Below are 19,948 nucleotides of genomic sequence, written 5' to 3' on the forward strand. Positions count from 1 at the left end.
CGGGGGGTGTTGGTGTTGGGTGGTGTTGGTGCTCGGGGGTGTTGGTGTTGGGAGGTGCCTGTGCTCGGGGATGTTGTTGTTGGGAGGTGCTGGTGCTCGGAGGTGTTGGGTGGTGCCGGTGCTCGGGGGTGTTGGTGTTGGGAGGTGCCGATGCTCGGGGGTGTTGGTGTTGGGTGGTGCCGGTGCTCGGGGGTGTTGTTGTTGGGAGGTGCTGGTGCTCGGAGGTGTTGGTGTTGGGAGGTGCCGGAGCTCGGAGGTGTTGATGTTGGGTGGTGCCGGTGCTCGGGGGTGTTGGTGTTGGGTGGTGCCGGTGCTCGGGGGTGTTGTTGTTGGGAGGTGCTGGTGCTCGGAGGTGTTGGGTGGTGCCGGTGCTCGGGGGTGTTGGTGTTGGGAGGTGCCGATGCTCGGGGGTGTTGGTGTTGGGTGGTGCCGGTGCTCGGGGGTGTTGTTGTTGGGAGGTGCTGGTGCTCGGAGGTGTTGGTGTTGGGAGGTGCCGGAGCTCGGAGGTGTTGATGTTGGGTGGTGCCGGTGCTCGGAGGTGTTGGTGTTGGGAGGTGCCGGTGCTCGGAGGTGTTGATGTTGGGTGGTGCCGGTGCTCGGGGTTGTTGGGTGGTCCTGGTCCCGATGCTGGGGGGGGGGGGGCAATTTTGGCCCAGGCAGAGCAGAGTCTCTCATCTATCTCCATGACAACTCCGCCTATGACGTCACCCTGCCCCGGGCTACACATTACACAGCGGCCGGGCAGTGTCTGCCAGTGCAGAAAATGGCGGCAGAGCATACATCACGTGTGCACGGCCCAACCAATCAGCTCGAAATAACAGAGAAATAAGACTAATGAGCTACAAAACTAGTGCCACGCCCCTTTTTCACCTCTCGGCGAATCATAAAGCTCCGCATTTCCCGGAAGTGATTGTCAGGGGTGAGGAGGAAGCCGGAAGTGACAGCGCGGGGACAGCAGAGCCTGCAATGGATCGGTGACCGGAGCCCATGGAAGGGGCGGGGCCTGGGGGAACCGGAAACGGAGAAGCTGAGGGAGACTTCACCATGGAGAACAAACCGATAGTCACCTGTAAGAGAGAGAGAGAGAGAGAGAGAGACCCCGTATATACATATACCCCACACCTACCTGTATATACATATACCCCACACCTACCTGTATATACATATACCCCACACCTACCTGTATATATACATATACCCCACACCTACCTGTATATACATATACCCCACACCTACCTGTATATATACATATACCCCACACCTACCTGTATATACATATACCCCACACCTACCTGTATATATATATACCCCACACCTACCTGTATATACATATACCCCACACCTACCTGTATATACATATACCCCACACCTACCTGTATATATACATATACCCCACATCTACCTGTATATACATATACCCCACACCTACCTGTATATATACATATACCCCACACCTACCTGTATATATACATATACCCCACACCTACCTGTATATATACATATACCCCACACCTACCTGTATATATATATACCCCACACCTGCCTGTATATACATATACCCCACACCTACCTGTATATATATATACCCCACACCTACCTGTATATACATATACCCCACACCTACCTGTATATACATATACCCCACACCTACCTGTATATATATATACCCCACACCTGCCTGTATATACATATACCCCACACCTACCTGTATATATACATATACCCCACACCTACCTGTATATACATATACCCCACACCTACCTGTATATATACATATACCCCACACCTACCTGTATATATACATATACCCCACACCTACCTGTATATATACATATACCCCACACCTACCTGTATATACATATACCCCACACCTACCTGTATATATATATACCCCACACCTGCCTGTATATACATATACCCCACATCTACCTGTATATACATATACCCCACACCTACCTGTATATACATATACCCCACACCTACCTGTATATATACATATACCCCACACCTACCTGTATATATACATATACCCCACACCTACCTGTATATATACATATACCCCACACCTACCTGTATATATACATATACCCCACACCTACCTGTATATACATATACCCCACACCTACCTGTATATATATATACCCCACACCTGCCTGTATATACATATACCCCACATCTACCTGTATATACATATACCCCACACCTACCTGTATATACATATACCCCACACCTACCTGTATATACATATACCCCACACCTACCTGTATATATATATACCCCACACCTACCTGTATATACATATACCCCACACCTACCTGTATATACATATATACCCCACACCTACCTGTATATATATATATATATACCCCACACCTACCTGTATATATATACTGTATATACCCCAGCCCATGTATATATACCCCACACCTACCTGTATATACATATATACCCCACACCTACCTGTATATATATACATATACCCCACACCTACCTGTATATATATACCCCACACCTACCTGTATATATATACTGTATATACCCCAGCCCATGTATATATACCCCACACCTACCTGTATATATATATACCCCACACCTACCTGTATATACATATACCCCACACCTACCTGTATATATATACATATACCCCACACCTACCTGTATATATACATATACCCCACACCTACCTGTATATACATATACCCCACACCTACCTGTATATATACATATACCCCACACCTACCTGTATATATACATATACCCCACACCTACCTGTATATATATACATATACCCCACACCTACCTGTATATATATACATATACCCCACACCTACCTGTATATATACATATACCCCACACCTACCTGTATATATACATATACCCCACACCTACCTGTATACATATACCCCACACCTACCTGTATATACATATATACCCCACACCTACCTGTATATATATATATATATATATATACCCCACACCTACCTGTATATATATACTGTATATACCCCAGCCCATGTATATATACCCCACACCTACCTGTATATACATATATACCCCACACCTACCTGTATATATATACATATACCCCACACCTACCTGTATATATATACCCCACACCTACCTGTATATATATACTGTATATACCCCAGCCCATGTATATATACCCCACACCTACCTGTATATACATATACCCCACACCTACCTGTATATACATATACCCCACACCTACCTGTATATATATACATATACCCCACACCTACCTGTATATATACATATACCCCACACCTACCTGTATATATACATATACCCCACACCTACCTGTATATACATATACCCCACACCTACCTGTATATATACATATACCCCACACCTACCTGTATATATACATATACCCCACACCTACCTGTATATATATACATATACCCCACACCTACCTGTATATATACATATACCCCACACCTACCTGTATATATACATATACCCCACACCTACCTGTATATATACATATACCCCACACCTACCTGTATATATACATATACCCCACACCTACCTGTATATATACATATACCCCACACCTACCTGTATATATACATATACCCCACACCTACCTGTATATATACATATACCCCACACCTACCTGTATATATACATATACCCCACACCTACCTGTATATATACATATACCCCACACCTACCTGTATATATACATATACCCCACACCTACCTGTATATATACATATACCCCACACCTACCTGTATATATACATATACCCCACACCTACCTGTATATATACATATACCCCACACCTACCTGTATATATACATATACCCCACACCTACCTGTATATATACATATACCCCACACCTACCTGTATATATACATATACCCCACACCTACCTGTATATATACATATACCCCACACCTACCTGTATATATACATATACCCCACACCTACCTGTATATATACATATACCCCACACCTACCTGTATAAATACGCCCCGCCTCTACACCTCTCATCTTCTCCTCCTTATTGCAGGTGCTGGGGATCAGGGTCTCTTCTCTGCAGTCTATTCCACCCTGACGCAGCAGTTGCCCCGGGAGCCCATGGAGTGGCGGAGGTGAGTGCTGCCCCCTGCAGGTAGATGATGCTTGTGTCCTCTCCTCCTTGCTGACGCTCTTCCCTCTCCTCAGAGCTTATGGCCGTGCTCCGAAGATGATCCATCTGGAATCCAACTTTGTTCAGTATAAGGAGGAGCTGCTGCCCAAGGAGGGGAACAAGGCGCTGCTGACCTTCCCCTTCCTGCACATCTACTGGACCGAGTGCTGTGTGAGTATAGCCCAGCAATGCAATGGTTAATGGGAGGAAACCAGCACCAGGGTTATAGATGGCCTGTAGGGGTCTATCGAGGGGGGGACAGCCGGGAGCCCGAATGTGAAGAGCAGATGCAGGGTGCATTGTACAGAGGGGTCAGAGCCCCCATGCTGACCCCTGACCACTGCTGGCTATGATAGAAAGGTGTCAGTACACACAGGACATGGCAGCTCACTGTGTATAGGGGGTGTAGTCACAGGGGGGTCAGAGCACCCATGCTGACCCCTGACCACTGCTGGCTATGATAGAAAGGTGTCAGGACACAGGACATGGCAGCTCGCTGTGTATGGGGGGTGTAGTCACAGAGGGGTCAGAGCGCCCATGCTGACCCCTGACCACTGCTGGCTATGATAGAAAGGTGTCAGGACACACAGGACATGGCAGCTCGCTGTGTATGGGGGTGTAGTCACAGAGGGGTCAGAGCGCCCATGCTGACCCCTGACCACTGCTGGCTATGATAGAAAGGTGTCAGGACACACAGGACATGGCAGCTCGCTGTGTATGGGGGTGTAGTCACAGAGGGGTCAGAGCACCCATGCTGACCCCTGACCACTGCTGGCTATGATAGAAAGGTGTCAGGACACACAGGACATGGCAGCTCGCTGTGTATGGGGGTGTAGTCACAGAGGGGTCAGAGCGCCCATGCTGACCCCTGACCACTGCTGGCTATGATAGAAAGGTGTCAGGACACACAGGACATGGCAGCTCGCTGTGTATGGGGGGTGTAGTCACAGAGAGGTCAGAGCACCCATGCTGATCGTGCACTGTCTCTCTCTCGCTCCCGGATGTCTTGTGTCTGGTGTTTCCCACACTCTGGGTCCGGGATGTTGTGGGGTCACTGGGGGGCGGGAGGTTCTCATACTCTGGGGGTCAGGATGTGACGTCAGCACAGGGTGTCTCCTATATACAGGGAGTGCAGGGGCTTAGTAGAGCGTTATACGAGGGTCGCCATCCTGTATGTAGCAGAGCTGTGTGTGTAGCTGAGCCCGTGATGCTTGGAGCCGAGGCCGGGATTCCCTCTCACACTCCTCCTCTTCTCTTCTCAGGACACGGAGGTTTATAAGGCGACAACCAAGGACGACATCACTAAGTGGCAGAACGCGCTGCGCGCTCACGGCTCCACTGATTGGCTGATTGTAGTAGTGGAGAGCGAAGCCAAGAAGAAGAACAAAACCAACATCCTCCCTCGCACGTCCATCGCCGACAAGATCCGCAGCGACTTCTGCAACAAACAGAGCGACAGGTACCGGACTGCTGCCAGTGTTATGTATTGTCCCTGGAGAGATGTGTAATCAGACCTCACACTGCTGTGCCCTGTGCTCTCTGCAGCCAGGGTTATGTGTTGTCCCTGGAGAGATGTGTAATCAGACCTCACACTGCTGTGCTCTGTGCTCTCTGCAGCCAGTGTTATGTATTGTCCCTGGAGAGATGTGTAATCAGACCTCACACTGCTGTGCTCTGTGCCCTCTGCAGCCAGTGTTATGTATTGTCCCTGGAGAGATGTGTAATCAGACCTCACACTGCTGTGCTCTGTGCTCTCTGCAGCCAGTGTTATGTATTATACCTGGAGAGATGTGTATTCAGACCTCACACTGCTGTGCTCTGTGCTCTCTGCAGCCAGTGTTATGTATTATACCTGGAGAGATGTGTATTCAGACCTCACACTGCTGTGCTCTGTGCTCTCTGCAGCCAGTGTTATGTATTGTCCCTGGAGAGATGTGTAATCACACCTCACACTGCTGTGCTCTGTGCTCTCTGCAGCCAGTGTTATGTATTATACCTGGAGAGATGTGTAATCAGACCTCACACTGCTGTGCTCTCTGCTCTCTGCAGCCAGTGTTATGTATAATCCCTGGAGAGATGTGTAATCAGACCTCACACTGCTGTGCTCTGTGCTCTCTGCAGCCAGTGTTATGTATTGTCCCTGGAGAGATGTGTAATCAGACCTCACACTGCTGTGCTCTGTGCTCTCTGCAGCCAGTGTTATGTATTGTCCCTGGAGAGATGTGTAATCAGACCTCACACTGCTGTGCTCTGTGCTCTCTGCAGCCAGTGTTATGTATTGTCCCTGGAGAGATGTGTAATCAGACCTCACACTGCTGTGCTCTGTGCTCTCTGCAGCCAGTGTTATGTACTGTCCCTGGAGAGATGTGTAATCAGACCTCACACTGCTGTGCTCTGTGCTCTCTGTAGCCAGTGTTATGTATTGTCCCTGGAGAGATGTGTAATCAGACCTCACACTGCTGTGCTCTGTGCTCTCTGCAGCCAGTGTTATGTATTGTCCCTGGAGAGATGTGTAATCAGACCTCACACTGCTGTGCTCTGTGCTCTCTGCAGCCAGTGTTATGTACTGTCCCTGGAGAGATGTGTAATCAGACCTCACACTGCTGTGCTCTGTGCTCTCTGCAGCCAGTGTTATGTATTGTCCCTGGAGAGATGTGTAATCAGACCTCACACTGCTGTGCTCTGTACTCTCTGCAGCCAGTGTTATGTATTGTTCCTGGAGAGATGTGTAATCAGACCTCACACTGCTGTGCTCTGTGCTCTCTGCAGCCAGTGTTATGTATTGTCCCTGGAGAGATGTGTAATCAGACCTCACACTGCTGTGCTCTGTGCAGCCAGTGTTATGTATTGTCCCTGGAGAGATGTGTAATCAGACCTCACACTGCTGTGCTCTGTGCTCTCTGCAGCCAGTGTTATGTACTGTCCCTGGAGAGATGTGTAATCAGACCTCACACTGCTGTGCTCTGTGCTCTCTGCAGCCAGTGTTATGTACTGTCCCTGGAGAGCTGTGTATCTGGAGCTCACACTGCTGTGCTCTGTGTATCTGGAGCTCACACTGCTGTGCTCTGTGTATCTGGGGCTCACACTGCTGTGCTCTGTGTATCTGGGGCTCACACTGCTGTGCTCTGTGTATCTGGGGCTCACACTGCTGTGCTCTGTGTATCTGGGGCTCACACTGCTGTGCTCTGTGTATCTGGGGCTCACACTGCTGTGCTCTGTGTATCTGGGGCTCACACTGCTGTGCTCTGTGTATCTGGGGCTCACACTGCTGTGCTCTGTGTATCTGGGGCTCACACTGCTGTGCTCTGTGTATCTGGGGCTCACACTGCTGCGCACTGTGTATCTGGGGCTCACCCTGCTGTGCTCTGTGTATATGGAGATCTCACCCTGCTGTGCTCTGTGTATATGGAGATCTCACCCTGCTGTGCTCTGTGTATATGGAGATCTCACCCTGCTGTGCTCTGTGTATATGGAGATCTCACCCTGCTGTGCTCTGTGTATATGGAGATCTCACCCTGCTGTGCTCTGTGTATCTGGGGCTCACACTGCTGTGCTCTGTGTATATGGAGATCTCACCCTGCTGTGCTCTGTGTATATGGAGATCTCACCCTGCTGTGCTCTGTGTATATGGAGCTCACACTGCTGTGCTCTGTGTATCTGGGGCTCACACTGCTGTGCTCTGTGTATCTGGGGCTCACACTGCTGTGCTCTGTGTATATGGAGCTCGCACTGCTGTGCTCTGTGTATCTGGGGCTCACACTGCTGTGCTCTGTGTATATGGGGCTCACACTGCTGTGCTCTGTGTATATGGAGATCTCACCCTGCTGTGCTCTGTGTATATGGAGATCTCACCCTGCTGTGCTCTGTGTATATGGAGCTCACACTGCTGTGCTCTGTGTATATGGAGCTCACACTGCTGTGCTCTGTGTATATGGAGATCTCACCCTGCTGTGCTCTGTGTATCTGGGGCTCACACTGCTGTGCTCTGTGTATATGGAGATCTCACCCTGCTGTGCTCTGTGTATATGGAGATCTCACCCTGCTGTGCTCTGTGTATATGGAGATCTCACCCTGCTGTGCTCTGTGTATATGGAGCTCACACTGCTGTGCTCTGTGTATATGGAGCTCACCCTGCTGTGCTCTGTGTATATGGAGCTCACCCTGCTGTGCTCTGTGTATCTGGAGATCTCACCCTGCTGTGCTCTGTGTATATGGAGATCTCACCCTGCTGTGCTCTGTGTATATGGAGCTCACACTGCTGTGCTCTGTGTATATGGAGCTCACCCTGCTGTGCTCTGTGTATATGGAGCTCACCCTGCTGTGCTCTGTGTATCTGGAGATCTCACCCTGCTGTGCTCTGTGTATATGGAGATCTCACCCTGCTGTGCTCTGTGTATATGGAGCTCACACTGCTGTGCTCTGTGTATATGGAGATCTCACCCTGCTGTGCTCTGTGTATATGTAGATCTCACCCTGCTGTGCTCTGTGTATCTGGGGCTCACACTGCTGTGCTCTGTGTATCTGGGGCTCACACTGCTGTGCTCTGTGTATCTGGGGCTCACACTGCTGTGCTCTGTGTATCTGGAGCTCACACTGCTGTGCTCTGTGTATCTGGGGCTCACACTGCTGTGCTCTGTGTATCTGGGGCTCACACTGCTGTGCTCTGTGTATCTGGGGCTCACACTGCTGTGCTCTGTGTATCTGGGGCTCACACTGCTGTGCTCTGTGTATATGGAGCTCACACTGCTGTGCTCTGTGTATCTGGGGCTCACACTGCTGTGCTCTGTGTATCTGGGGCTCACACTGCTGTGCTCTGTGTATCTGGGGCTCACACTGCTGTGCTCTGTGTATCTGGGGCTCACACTGCTGTGCTCTGTGTATATGGAGATCTCACCCTGCTGTGCTCTGTGTATATGGAGCTCACACTGCTGTGCTCTGTGTATCTGGAGATCTCACCCTGCTGTGCTCTGTGTATATGGAGATCTCACCGTGCTGTGCTCTGTGTATCGGTGGCTCACCCTGCTGTGCTCTGTGTATATGGAGCTCACACTGCTGTGCTCTGTGTATATGGAGATCTCACCCTGCTGTGCTCTGTGTATATGTAGATCTCACCCTGCTGTGCTCTGTGTATCTGGGGCTCACACTGCTGTGCTCTGTGTATCTGGGGCTCACACTGCTGTGCTCTGTGTATCTGGGGCTCACACTGCTGTGCTCTGTGTATATGGAGCTCACACTGCTGTGCTCTGTGTATCTGGGGCTCACACTGCTGTGCTCTGTGTATCTGGGGCTCACACTGCTGTGCTCTGTGTATCTGGGGCTCACACTGCTGTGCTCTGTGTATATGGAGCTCACACTGCTGTGCTCTGTGTATCTGGGGCTCACACTGCTGTGCTCTGTGTATCTGGGGCTCACACTGCTGTGCTCTGTGTATCTGGGGCTCACACTGCTGTGCTCTGTGTATCTGGGGCTCACACTGCTGTGCTCTGTGTATATGGAGATCTCACCCTGCTGTGCTCTGTGTATATGGAGATCTCACCCTGCTGTGCTCTGTGTATATGGAGATCTCACCCTGCTGTGCTCTGTGTATATGGAGATCTCACCCTGCTGTGCTCTGTGTATATGGAGATCTCACCCTGCTGTGCTCTGTGTATATGGAGATCTCACCCTGCTGTGCTCTGTGTATATGGAGATCTCACCCTGCTGTGCTCTGTGTATCTGGGGCTCACACTGCTGTGCTCTGTGTATCTGGGGCTCACACTGCTGTGCTCTGTGTATCTGGGGCTCACACTGCTGTGCTCTGTGTATCTGGGGCTCACACTGCTGTGCTCTGTGTATATGGAGATCTCACCCTGCTGTGCTCTGTGTATATGGAGATCTCACCCTGCTGTGCTCTGTGTATATGGAGATCTCACACTGCTGTGCTCTGTGTATATGGAGCTCACACTGCTGTGCTCTGTGTATCTGGGGCTCACACTGCTGTGCTCTGTGTATATGGAGATCTCACCCTGCTGTGCTCTGTGTATATGGAGATCTCACCCTGCTGTGCTCTGTGTATATGGAGATCTCACACTGCTGTGCTCTGTGTATATGGAGATCTCACCCTGCTGTGCTCTGTGTATATGGAGATCTCACCCTGCTGTGCTCTGTGTATATGGAGATCTCACCCTGCTGTGCTCTGTGTATATGGAGATCTCACCCTGCTGTGCTCTGTGTATATGGAGCTCACACTGCTGTGCTCTGTGTATATGGAGATCTCACCCTGCTGTGCTCTGTGTATCTGGAGATCTCACCCTGCTGTGCTCTGTGTATATGGAGCTCACACTGCTGTGCTCTGTGTATATGGAGATCTCACCCTGCTGTGCTCTGTGTATATGGAGCTCACACTGCTGTGCTCTGTGTATATGGAGATCTCACCCTGCTGTGCTCTGTGTATATGGAGATCTCACCCTGCTGTGCTCTGTGTATATGGAGCTCACACTGCTGTGCTCTGTGTATATGGAGATCTCACCCTGCTGTGCTCTGTGTATATGGAGATCTCACACTGCTGTGCTCTGTGTATATGGAGATCTCACCCTGCTGTGCTCTGTGTATATGGAGATCTCACCCTGCTGTGCTCTGTGTATATGGAGATCTCACCCTGCTGTGCTCTGTGTATATGGAGATCTCACCCTGCTGTGCTCTGTGTATATGGAGCTCACACTGCTGTGCTCTGTGTATATGGAGATCTCACCCTGCTGTGCTCTGTGTATCTGGAGATCTCACCCTGCTGTGCTCTGTGTATATGGAGCTCACACTGCTGTGCTCTGTGTATATGGAGATCTCACCCTGCTGTGCTCTGTGTATATGGAGATCTCACCCTGCTGTGCTCTGTGCTGTCAGTGCTATCCCTGGAGATCTCACCCTGCTGTGCTCTGTGCTGTCAGTGCTATCCCTGGAGATCTCACCCTGCTGTGCTCTGTGTATATGGAGCTCACACTGCTGTGCTCTGTGTATCTGTGGCTCACACTGCTGTGCTCTGTCCCGGCAGGTGCATGGTTCTGGTGGACCCTCTGAAGGACACGTCGCGCTCGCAGGAGTCCTGGTCCCTGTTCCTGTCTAAGCTGCGCACTCTGCTCCTCACCTCCTTCACCCGGAACCTGGGACACTTTGAGGATGAGATGCGGACGCTCCGGGAGAAGAGGACGGAGCCGGGCTGGAGCTTCTGTGACTACTTCATGGTGCAGGTGAGTGACCCCTGACCCCGGCTGCTGGGAGCCGTCCCATCATGCTCCTGTGTGCCGTCCCATCATGCTCCTGTGTGCCGTCCCATCATGCTCCTGTGTGCCGTCCCATCATGCTCCTGTGTGCCGTCCCATCATGCTCCTGTGTCCCCCGCTGCAGGAGGAGCTGGCCTTCGTCTTTGAGATGCTGCAGCAGTTTGAGGACGCCCTGGTGCAGTACGACGAGCTGGACGCCCTCTTCTCACAGTATGTGCTCAACTTTGGTGCCGGAGGTAAGTGGCCGCCGCCCCCTCGTACCCCTGTAGTGTCCCCTGCCGCCCCCTCGTACCCCTGTAGTGTCCCCTGCTGCCCCCTGCTGCCCCCTCGTACCCCTGTAGTGTCCCCCGCTGCCCCCTCGTACCCCTGTAGTGCCCCCTGCGGCCCCCTCGTACCCCTGTAGTGTCCCCTGCGGCCCCCTCGTACCCCTGTAGTGTCCCCTGCGGCCCCCTCGTAACCCTGTAGTGTCCCCCGCTGCCCCCTCGTACCCCTGTAGTGTCCCCTGCCGCCCCCTCGTACCCCTGTAGTGTCCCCTGCTGCCCCCTGCTGCCCCCTCGTACCCCTGTAGTGTCCCCCGCTGCCCCCTCGTACCCCTGTAGTGTCCCCTGCGGCCCCCTCGTAACCCTGTAGTGTCCCCCGCTGCCCCCTCGTAACCCTGTAGTGTCCCCTGCCGCCCCCTCGTACCCCCGTAGTGTCCCCCGCTGCCTCCTCGTACCCCCGTAGTGTCCCCCGCTGCCTCCTCGTACCCCCGTAGTGTCCCCCGCTGCCCCCTCGTACCCCCGTAGTGTCCCCTGCCGCGCCCCCCTCGTACCCCCGTAGTGTCCCCTGCCGCGCCCCCCTCGTACCCCCGTAGTGTCCCCTGCCGCGCCCCCCTCGTACCCCCGTAGTGTCCCCTGCCGTACCCCCGTAGTGTCCCCTGCCGCCCCCTCGTGCCCCCGTAGTGTCCCCTGCCGCCCCCTCGTACCCCCGTAGTGTCCCTGCCGCCGCCCCCTCGTGCCCCCGTAGTGTCCCCCGCCGCCCCCTCGTGCCCCGTAGTGTCCCCCGCCGCCCCCTCGTACCCCCTCGTGCCCCCTGCCGCCGCCCCCCTCGTGCCCCCTGCCGCGGCCCCCCTCGTGCCCCCTGCCGCGGCCCCCCTCGTGCCCGACCTCCCACTCGACTGCTCCGGTGTTCTGTGGTCATTCCCTGCTCCCTCTGTGTGACCCTCGTGACGGCCCGGGGTGACCCTGGACTTGTTCCCTCTTTTCCAGATGGGGCGCACTGGCTCGGCTCCTTCTGTCAGCCGCTGCAGAGCTGGGACGGTCTTGCGCTGCGGAAACCCATTGACATGGAGAAGAGAGACCTGATCCAGCGGCGCCGGTCCAACCTGCTGGAGCTCCGCAGCTACCTGTTCTCCCGCCAGTGCACCCTCCTGCTGTTCCTGCAGAGACCCTGGGAGGTGGCGGCCCGGGCGCTGGAGCTGCTCCATAACTGTGTGCAGGAGCTGCGGCTGCTGGAGGTGAGGAAGCCTCATACACTCACCCTCCCCCGGCTATAGGAAGCCTCATACACTCCCCCGCCACCCCCCCCTGGCTATAGGAAGCCTCATACACTCACACCCCCAGCTATAGGAAGCCTCATACACTCGCCCCCCCCCCCCCCCCCGGCTATAGGAAGCCTCATACACTCACACCCCCAGCTATAGGAAGCCTCATACACTCGCCCCCCCCCCCCCCCCGGCTATAGGAAGCCTCATACACTCACACCCCCAGCTATAGGAAGCCTCATACACTCACCCCCCCCTGGCTATAGGAAGCCTCATACACTCACACCCCCAGCTATAGGAAGCCTCATACACTCGCCCCCCCCCCCCCCCCCCCGGCTATAGGAAGCCTCATACACTCACACCCCCAGCTATAGGAAGCCTCATACACTCACCCCCCCCTGGCTATAGGAAGCCTCATACACTCACACCCCCAGCTATAGGAAGCCTCATACACTCGCCCCCCCCCCCCCCCCGGCTATAGGAAGCCTCATACACTCACACCCCCGGCTATAGGAAGCCTCATACACTCACCCCCCCCTGGCTATAGGAAGCCTCATACACTCACACCCCCAGCTATAGGAAGCCTCATACACTCACCCCCCCCTGGCTATAGGAAGCCTCATACACTCACACCCCCAGCTATAGGAAGCCTCATACACTCGCCCCCCCCCCCCCCCCGGCTATAGGAAGCCTCATACACTCACACCCCCAGCTATAGGAAGTTTCATACACTGCCCCCCCCCCTCCCCCGGCTATAGGAAGCCTCATACACTGCCCCCCCCCTCCCCCGGCTATAGGAAGCCTCATACACTCACCCCCCCCCCCCCCCCCCCCCCGGCTATAGGAAGCCTCATACACTCACACCCCTTCCCCCGGCTATAGGAAGCCTCATACACTCACCCTCCCCCCCCCCCCCCCCCCCCCCGGCTATAGGAAGCCCTCATACACTCACACCCCCGGCTATAGGAAGTTTCATACACTGCCCCCCCCCCTCCCCCGGCTATAGGAAGCCTCATACACTGCCCCCCCCCCCCTCCCCCGGCTATAGGAAGCCTCATACACTCACACCCCCCAGCTATAGGAAGTTTCATACACTGCCCCCCCCCTCCCCCGGCTATAGGAAGCCTCATACACTGCCCCCCCCCCCTCCCCCGGCTATAGGAAGCCTCATACACTTCCCCCCCCCCCCCCCCCCCCTCCCCGGCTATAGGAAGCCTCATACACTCCCCCCCCCCCCCGGCTATAGGAAGCCTCATACACTTCCCCCCCCCCCCCCGGCTATAGGAAGCCTCATACACTCCCCCCCCCCCCCCCCCCCCCCGGCTATAGGAAGCCTCATACACTCACACGTGTCCTGTACAGGTCACACACCCCCCCTCCCCCCGGCTATAGGAAGCCTCATACACTCACACGTGTCCTGTACAGGTCACACACCCCCCCTCCCCCCGGCTATAGGAAGCCTCATACACTCACACGTGTCCTGTACAGGTCACCGCACCCCCCCCCCCCTGGCTATAGGAAGCCTCATACACTCACACGTGTCCTGTACAGGTCACCGCACCCCCCCCCCCTGGCTATAGGAAGCCTCATACACTCACACGTGTCCTGTACAGGTCACCGCACCCCCCCCCCCTGGCTATAGGAAGCCTCATACACTCACACGTGTCCTGTACAGGTCACCGCCCCCCCGGGGGCCTTGGACTGCTGGGTGTTCCTGAGCTGCCTGGAGGTTCTGCAGAGGATCGAGGGATGTTGTGAGAGAGCGCAGATCGAGGCCAATGTCTCCACACGGTGGGGCTCTGGAGCTACGCCACCGAGAAGGTCCGTATGTACCATGGTCGTCCGCTCTGCTGGGCGGCTCCCTCTATAGGGCTGTGGCTGGGTCCGGTCCGGTGTGTGGATCGGTGTATGATGGTGTGGTTCGGGCTGCTCCGGTGTGCGTGCGGGTCAGCGTACGGGGGCTCGGGCGGGCGGCCGTTTCAGCGTACGGGGCTCGGGCGGGTCAGGTTGTGGTGGTCTGACAGATCTCTGTGCTTGTAGCTTCAGGCTCTGGGGTCTCTGTGTGGTTTGGTGTCAGAGTCCGGTCCGTGCTCAGAGGATCTGCAGAGGACGGTGGATTTGCTGGCCGGGCTGGGGGCAGAGAGACCAGAGACGGGTGAGTGACATGGGTGTGGGGGCCGCTCCCTACCTTCCTACATTCCTCACCCTCCTTTCATCATCTGTTGTCTCCTCCACAGCTAACACAGCGCAGAGTCCCTACAAGAAGCTGCAGGAGGCGCTGTCCTCAGAGGAGTCATTTGAGAAGCACTATCTGGTAAGAAGCTGGCTCCTCCCCCCCCTGTAATCTTTGATCCTACATCCTGGCTCCACTCCCCCCTTGGTGATCCCGCATCCTGTCTCCACTCCCCCCTTGGTGATCCCGCATCCTGGCTCCACTCCCCCCTTGGTGATCCCCCATCCTGGCTCCACTCCCCCCTTGGTGATCCCGCATCCTGGCTCCACTCCCCCTTGGTGATCCCCCATCCTGGCTCCACTCCCCCCTTGGTAATCCCGCATCCTGGCTCCACTCCCCCCTTGGTAATCCCGCATCCTGGCTCCACTCCCCCTTGGTAATCCCGCATCCTGTCTCCACTCCCCCCTTGGTAATCCTGTATCCTGGCTCCACTCCCCCTTGGTAATCCCGCATCCTGGCTCCACTCCCCCCTTGGTGATCCCCCATCCTGGCTCCACTCCCCCCTTGGTGATCCCGCATCCTGGCTCCACTCCCCCCTTGGTGATCCCGCATCCTGGCTCCACTCCCCCCTTGGTAATCCCGCATCCTGGCTCCACTCCCCCCTTGGTAATCCCGTATCCTGGCTCCACTCCCCCCTTGGTAATCCCGTATCCTGGCTCCACTCCCCCCTTGGTGATCCCGTATCCTGTCTCCACTCCCCCCTTGGTGATCCCGCATCCTGTCTCCACTCCCCCCTTGGTGATCCCCGCATCCTGGCTCCACTCCCCCCTTGGTAATCCCGCATCCTGGCTCCACTCCCCCCTTGGTAATCCCGCATCCTGGCTCCACTCCCCCCTTGGTAATCCCGCATCCTGGCTCCACTCCCCCCTTGGTAATCCCGCATCCTGGCTCCACTCCCCCCTTGGTAATCCCGCATCCTGGCTCCACTCCCCCCTTGGTAATCCCGCATCCTGGCTCCACTCCCCCTTGGTAATCCCGCATCCTGGCTCCACTCCCCCCTTGGTAATCCGCATCCTGGCTCCACTCCCCCCTTGGTAATCCCGCATCCTGGCTCCACTCCCCCCTTGGTAATCCCGCATCCTGGCATGCCCTTTATCCTCCACCTCTCTCTGCAGGACCTGGCACACGCCACCATAGAGATGTACAGCGGCATCGGGAGGAGCCGCTCTGCCAAGCTCCTGGGGAAGAACCTGGCCGACTTCTACATGTAATGGCTGCCACCAGCGGGTGATATCAGTGCGGGGCACAGGACACGTGGGTGCAGGAGCCACCGGACACCATGAACCCTTCTTGTCTTATTCTCTCTGCAGGAAGAAGTCTCTGCCACACAAGGCGGAACCCTACCTCCAGGGGGCGCTGCGCATGTACCAGGCTGAGGGCTGGGCGCTGCCCCTCACCCACACACGCAGGCAGCTGGCAGAATGTCAGAAACTGCTGGGACACAACGAGCCGTATCCTTCCCGACTCCATCATGGCAGCAGGGAGAGCGCACCGCACCCCAAACCCACCCCAGCGCACCGCACCCAAACCCACCCCAGCGCACCGCGCCCCAACCCACCCCAGCGCACCGCACCCAAACCCACCCCAAAGCACCGCGCCCCAAACCCGCCCCCAAAGCACCGCGCCCCAAACCCGCCCCAAAGCACCGCGCCCCAAACCCACCCCAGCGCACCGCGCCCAAACCCACCCCAGCGCACCGCGCCCAAACCCGCCCCAGCGCACCGCGCCCCAAACCCGCCCCAAAGCACCGCGCCCCAAACCCGCCCCAAAGCACCGCGCCCCAAACCCGCCCCCAAGGCACCGCGCCCCATACCCGCGCCAAAGCACCGCGCCCCAAACCCGCCCCAAAGCACCGCGCCCCAAACCCGCCCCAAAGCACCGCGCCCCAAACCCGCCCCAAAGCACCGCGCCCCAAACCCGCCCCAAAGCACCGCGCCCCAAACCCGCCCCAAAGCACCGCGCCCCAAACCCGCCCCAAAGCACCGCGCCCCAAACCCGCCCCAAAGCACCGCGCCCCAAACCCGCCCCAAAGCACCGCGCCCCAAACCCCTTAACTGCTCTGCAGATACCTGAAGACATGCAGCCTCCTGGCCACTGACAGTAACCTACCCCCAGAGGAACGAATCCAGTACTGCCAGGAGATTCTCCGCCTCGCAGGACCGGGTACCAGCTCTGGAGGTGAGAGGGGCGCCGTGCTTCTTAGGGGGAGGGGCGCCGTGCTTCTTAGGGGGAGGGGCGCCGTGCTTCTTAGGGGGAGGGGCGCCAGGCTTCTTAGGGGGAGGGGCGCCAGGCTTCTTAGGGGGAGGGGCGCCAGGCTTCTTAGGGGGAGGGGCGCCAGGCTTCTTAGGGGGAGGGGCGCCGTGCTTCTTAGGGGGAGGGGCGCCGTGCTTCTTAGGGGGAGGGGCGCCGTGCTTCTTAGGGGGAGGGGCGCCAGGCTTCTTAGGGGGAGGGGGCGCCAGGCTTCTTAGGGGGAGGGGTGCCAGGCTTCTTAGGGGGAGGGGCGCCAGGCTTCTTAGGGGGGAGGGGCGCCGTGCTTCTTAGGGGGGAGGGGCGCCAGGCTTCTTAGGGGGAGGGGCGCCGTGCTTCTTAGGGGGAGGGGCGCCGTGCTTCTTAGGGGGGAGGGGCGCCGTGCTTCTTGGGGGGAGGGGCGCCGTGCTTCTTAGGGGGAGGGGCGCCGTGCCTCTTAGGGGGGAGGGGCGCCGGGCCTCTTAGGGGGGAGGGGCGCCGGGCCTCTTAGGGGGGAGGGGCGCCGGGCCTCTTAGGGGGGAGGGGCGCCGGGCCTCTTAGGGGGGAGGGGCGCCTGGCCTCTTAGGGGGGGAGGGGCGCCAGGCTTCTTAGGGGGGAGGGGCGCCGTGCCTCTTAGGGGGGAGGGGGCGCGGGCCTCTTAGGGGGAGGGGGCGCCGGGCCTCTTAGGGGGGAGGGGGCGCCGGGCCTCTTAGGGGGGAGGGGGCGCCGGGCCTCTTAGGGGGGAGGGGGCGCCGGGCCTCTTAGGGGGGAGGGGGCGCCGGGCCTCTTAGGGGGGAGGGGGCGCCGGGCCTCTTAGGGGGGAGGGGGCGCCGTGCCTCTTAGGGGGGGGGGAGGGGCGCCGTGCCTCTTAGGGGGGGGAGGGGCGCCGTGCCTCTTAGGGGGGGGGAGGGGCGCCGTGCCTGCAGGTATAAGATTTGTGCCTCCTCTCATCTCTTCAGGTGCCCCCATCTGCCTCCCGTTCAGCTCCTTGGCTCAGCTGAACTCCATCTGCTTCGATCCCCCCAATGCCGTGGTCCATGTTGGGGGGTCCTTGTCCATAGAGCTGACTCTCTTCTGCCTGATGCCTGAGCCCTTCCACCTGGAGCATCTCTCAGGATATTTTCATTATAGTTTGGATAAGAACAGTTACCGTAAGACTGCAGAGTGGCTGACCCGGCACAAGCCAGCAGGGGGCACCGTGCATTTTCAGCCTGACCCTGCCCCGGGGGTCCGGGTGCCAGCACCCGTCCTGGAGTTATCAGAGATGCAAGAGAAGAGTCCATCGGAGGGCGCTCTGGTCAGCACGGGGTGATCTGCCGGAACGTGCACATGTTACTGCGGCAGCCGGATGCCTCCACACCCCTGGAGCGACCTCCCGGCCTCAGCCTGGACAATGACGCCCACACCCTGCGCTGCAGCAACGTCACCCTGCAGCCGGGGCTCAACCACATCACCTTCCATACCCAGGTACTGTGCCCCAGGGCAAGCATGCAATGTCCTGTGTGTCACCTTGTTCAAACGTTTCCCCTGTGGCTGCGGCGGTGCCCGGGGGTCTCGCTCTGGCTGGTGGCGGCGGTGCCCGGGGGTCTCACTCTGGCTGGTGGCGGCGGTGCCCGGGGGTCTCGCTCTGGCTGGTGGCGGCGGTGCCCGGGGGTCTCACTCTGGCTGGTGGTGCCGCCCGGGGGTCTCACTCTGGCTGGTGGTGCCGCCCGGGGGCCTCGCTCTGACTGGTGGTGGCGGTGCCCGGGGGCCTCGCTCTGACTGGTGGCGGTGGTGCTCGGGGGGCCTCGCTCTGGCTGGCGGCGGCGGTGCTCGGGGGGCCTCGCTCTGGCTGGCGGCGGCGGTGCTCGGGGGGCCTCGCTCTGGCTGGCGGCGGTGGTGCTCGGGGGGCCTCGCTCTGGCTGGCGGCGGTGGTGCTCGGGGGGCCTCGCTCTGGCTGGTGGCGGCGGTGCCCGGGGGTCTCACTCTGGCTGGTGGTGCCGCCCGGGGGTCTCACTCTGGCTGGTGGTGCCGCCCGGGGGCCTCGCTCTGACTGGTGGTGGCGGTGCCCGGGGGCCTCGCTCTGACTGGTGGCGGCGGTGCTCGGGGGGCCTCGCTCTGACTGGTGGCGGCGGTGCTCGGGGGGGCCTCGCTCTGGCTGGCGGCGGTGGTGCTCGGGGGGCCTCACTCTGGCTGGTGGCGGTGGTGCTCGGGGGGCCTCGCTCTGGCTGGCGGCGGTGGTGCTCGGGGGGCCTCGCTCTGGCTGGCGGCGGTGGTGCCCGGGGGGCCTCGCTCTGGCTGGTGGCGGCGGTGCCCGGGGGTCTCACTCTGGCTGGTGGCGGCGGTGCCCGGGGGTCTCGCTCTGGCTGGTGGCGGCGGTGCCCGGGGGTCTCACTCTGGCTGGTGGCGGCGGTGCCCGGGGGTCTCACTCTGGCTGGTGGCGGCGGTGCCCGGGGGTCTCACTCTGGCTGGTGGTGCCGCCCGGGGGTCTCACTCTGGCTGGTGGTGCCGCCCGGGGGTCTCACTCTGGCTGGTGGTGGTGGTGCTCGGGGGGCCTCGCTCTGGCTGGCGGCG

General features: G+C 57.6%; 1 protein-coding gene across 1 annotated transcript; it reads left to right on the forward strand.

The window, feature by feature from the left end:
• Positions 1–917: 917 nt before the first annotated feature.
• LOC140111069 (trafficking protein particle complex subunit 10-like) lies at positions 918–18,862 on the forward strand (the record flags this gene model as incomplete). The annotated part of the gene is given in 16 exon segments (XM_072132316.1): positions 918–1,069; positions 4,039–4,120; positions 4,194–4,329; positions 5,421–5,617; positions 11,186–11,381; positions 11,539–11,650; positions 12,662–12,909; positions 14,612–14,717; positions 14,720–14,757; positions 14,977–15,091; positions 15,174–15,250; positions 16,285–16,376; positions 16,480–16,620; positions 17,235–17,347; positions 18,355–18,696; positions 18,699–18,862. Coding segments are annotated over 16 exon segments (2,241 nt in total), but the record flags the coding sequence as incomplete, so codon positions are not given.
• Positions 18,863–19,948: the final 1,086 nt, after the last annotated feature.

This window comes from Engystomops pustulosus, unplaced genomic scaffold, assembly GCF_040894005.1.
Source record: "Engystomops pustulosus unplaced genomic scaffold, aEngPut4.maternal MAT_SCAFFOLD_374, whole genome shotgun sequence".
In the NCBI taxonomy this organism is placed as follows: domain Eukaryota; kingdom Metazoa; phylum Chordata; class Amphibia; order Anura; family Leptodactylidae; genus Engystomops; species Engystomops pustulosus.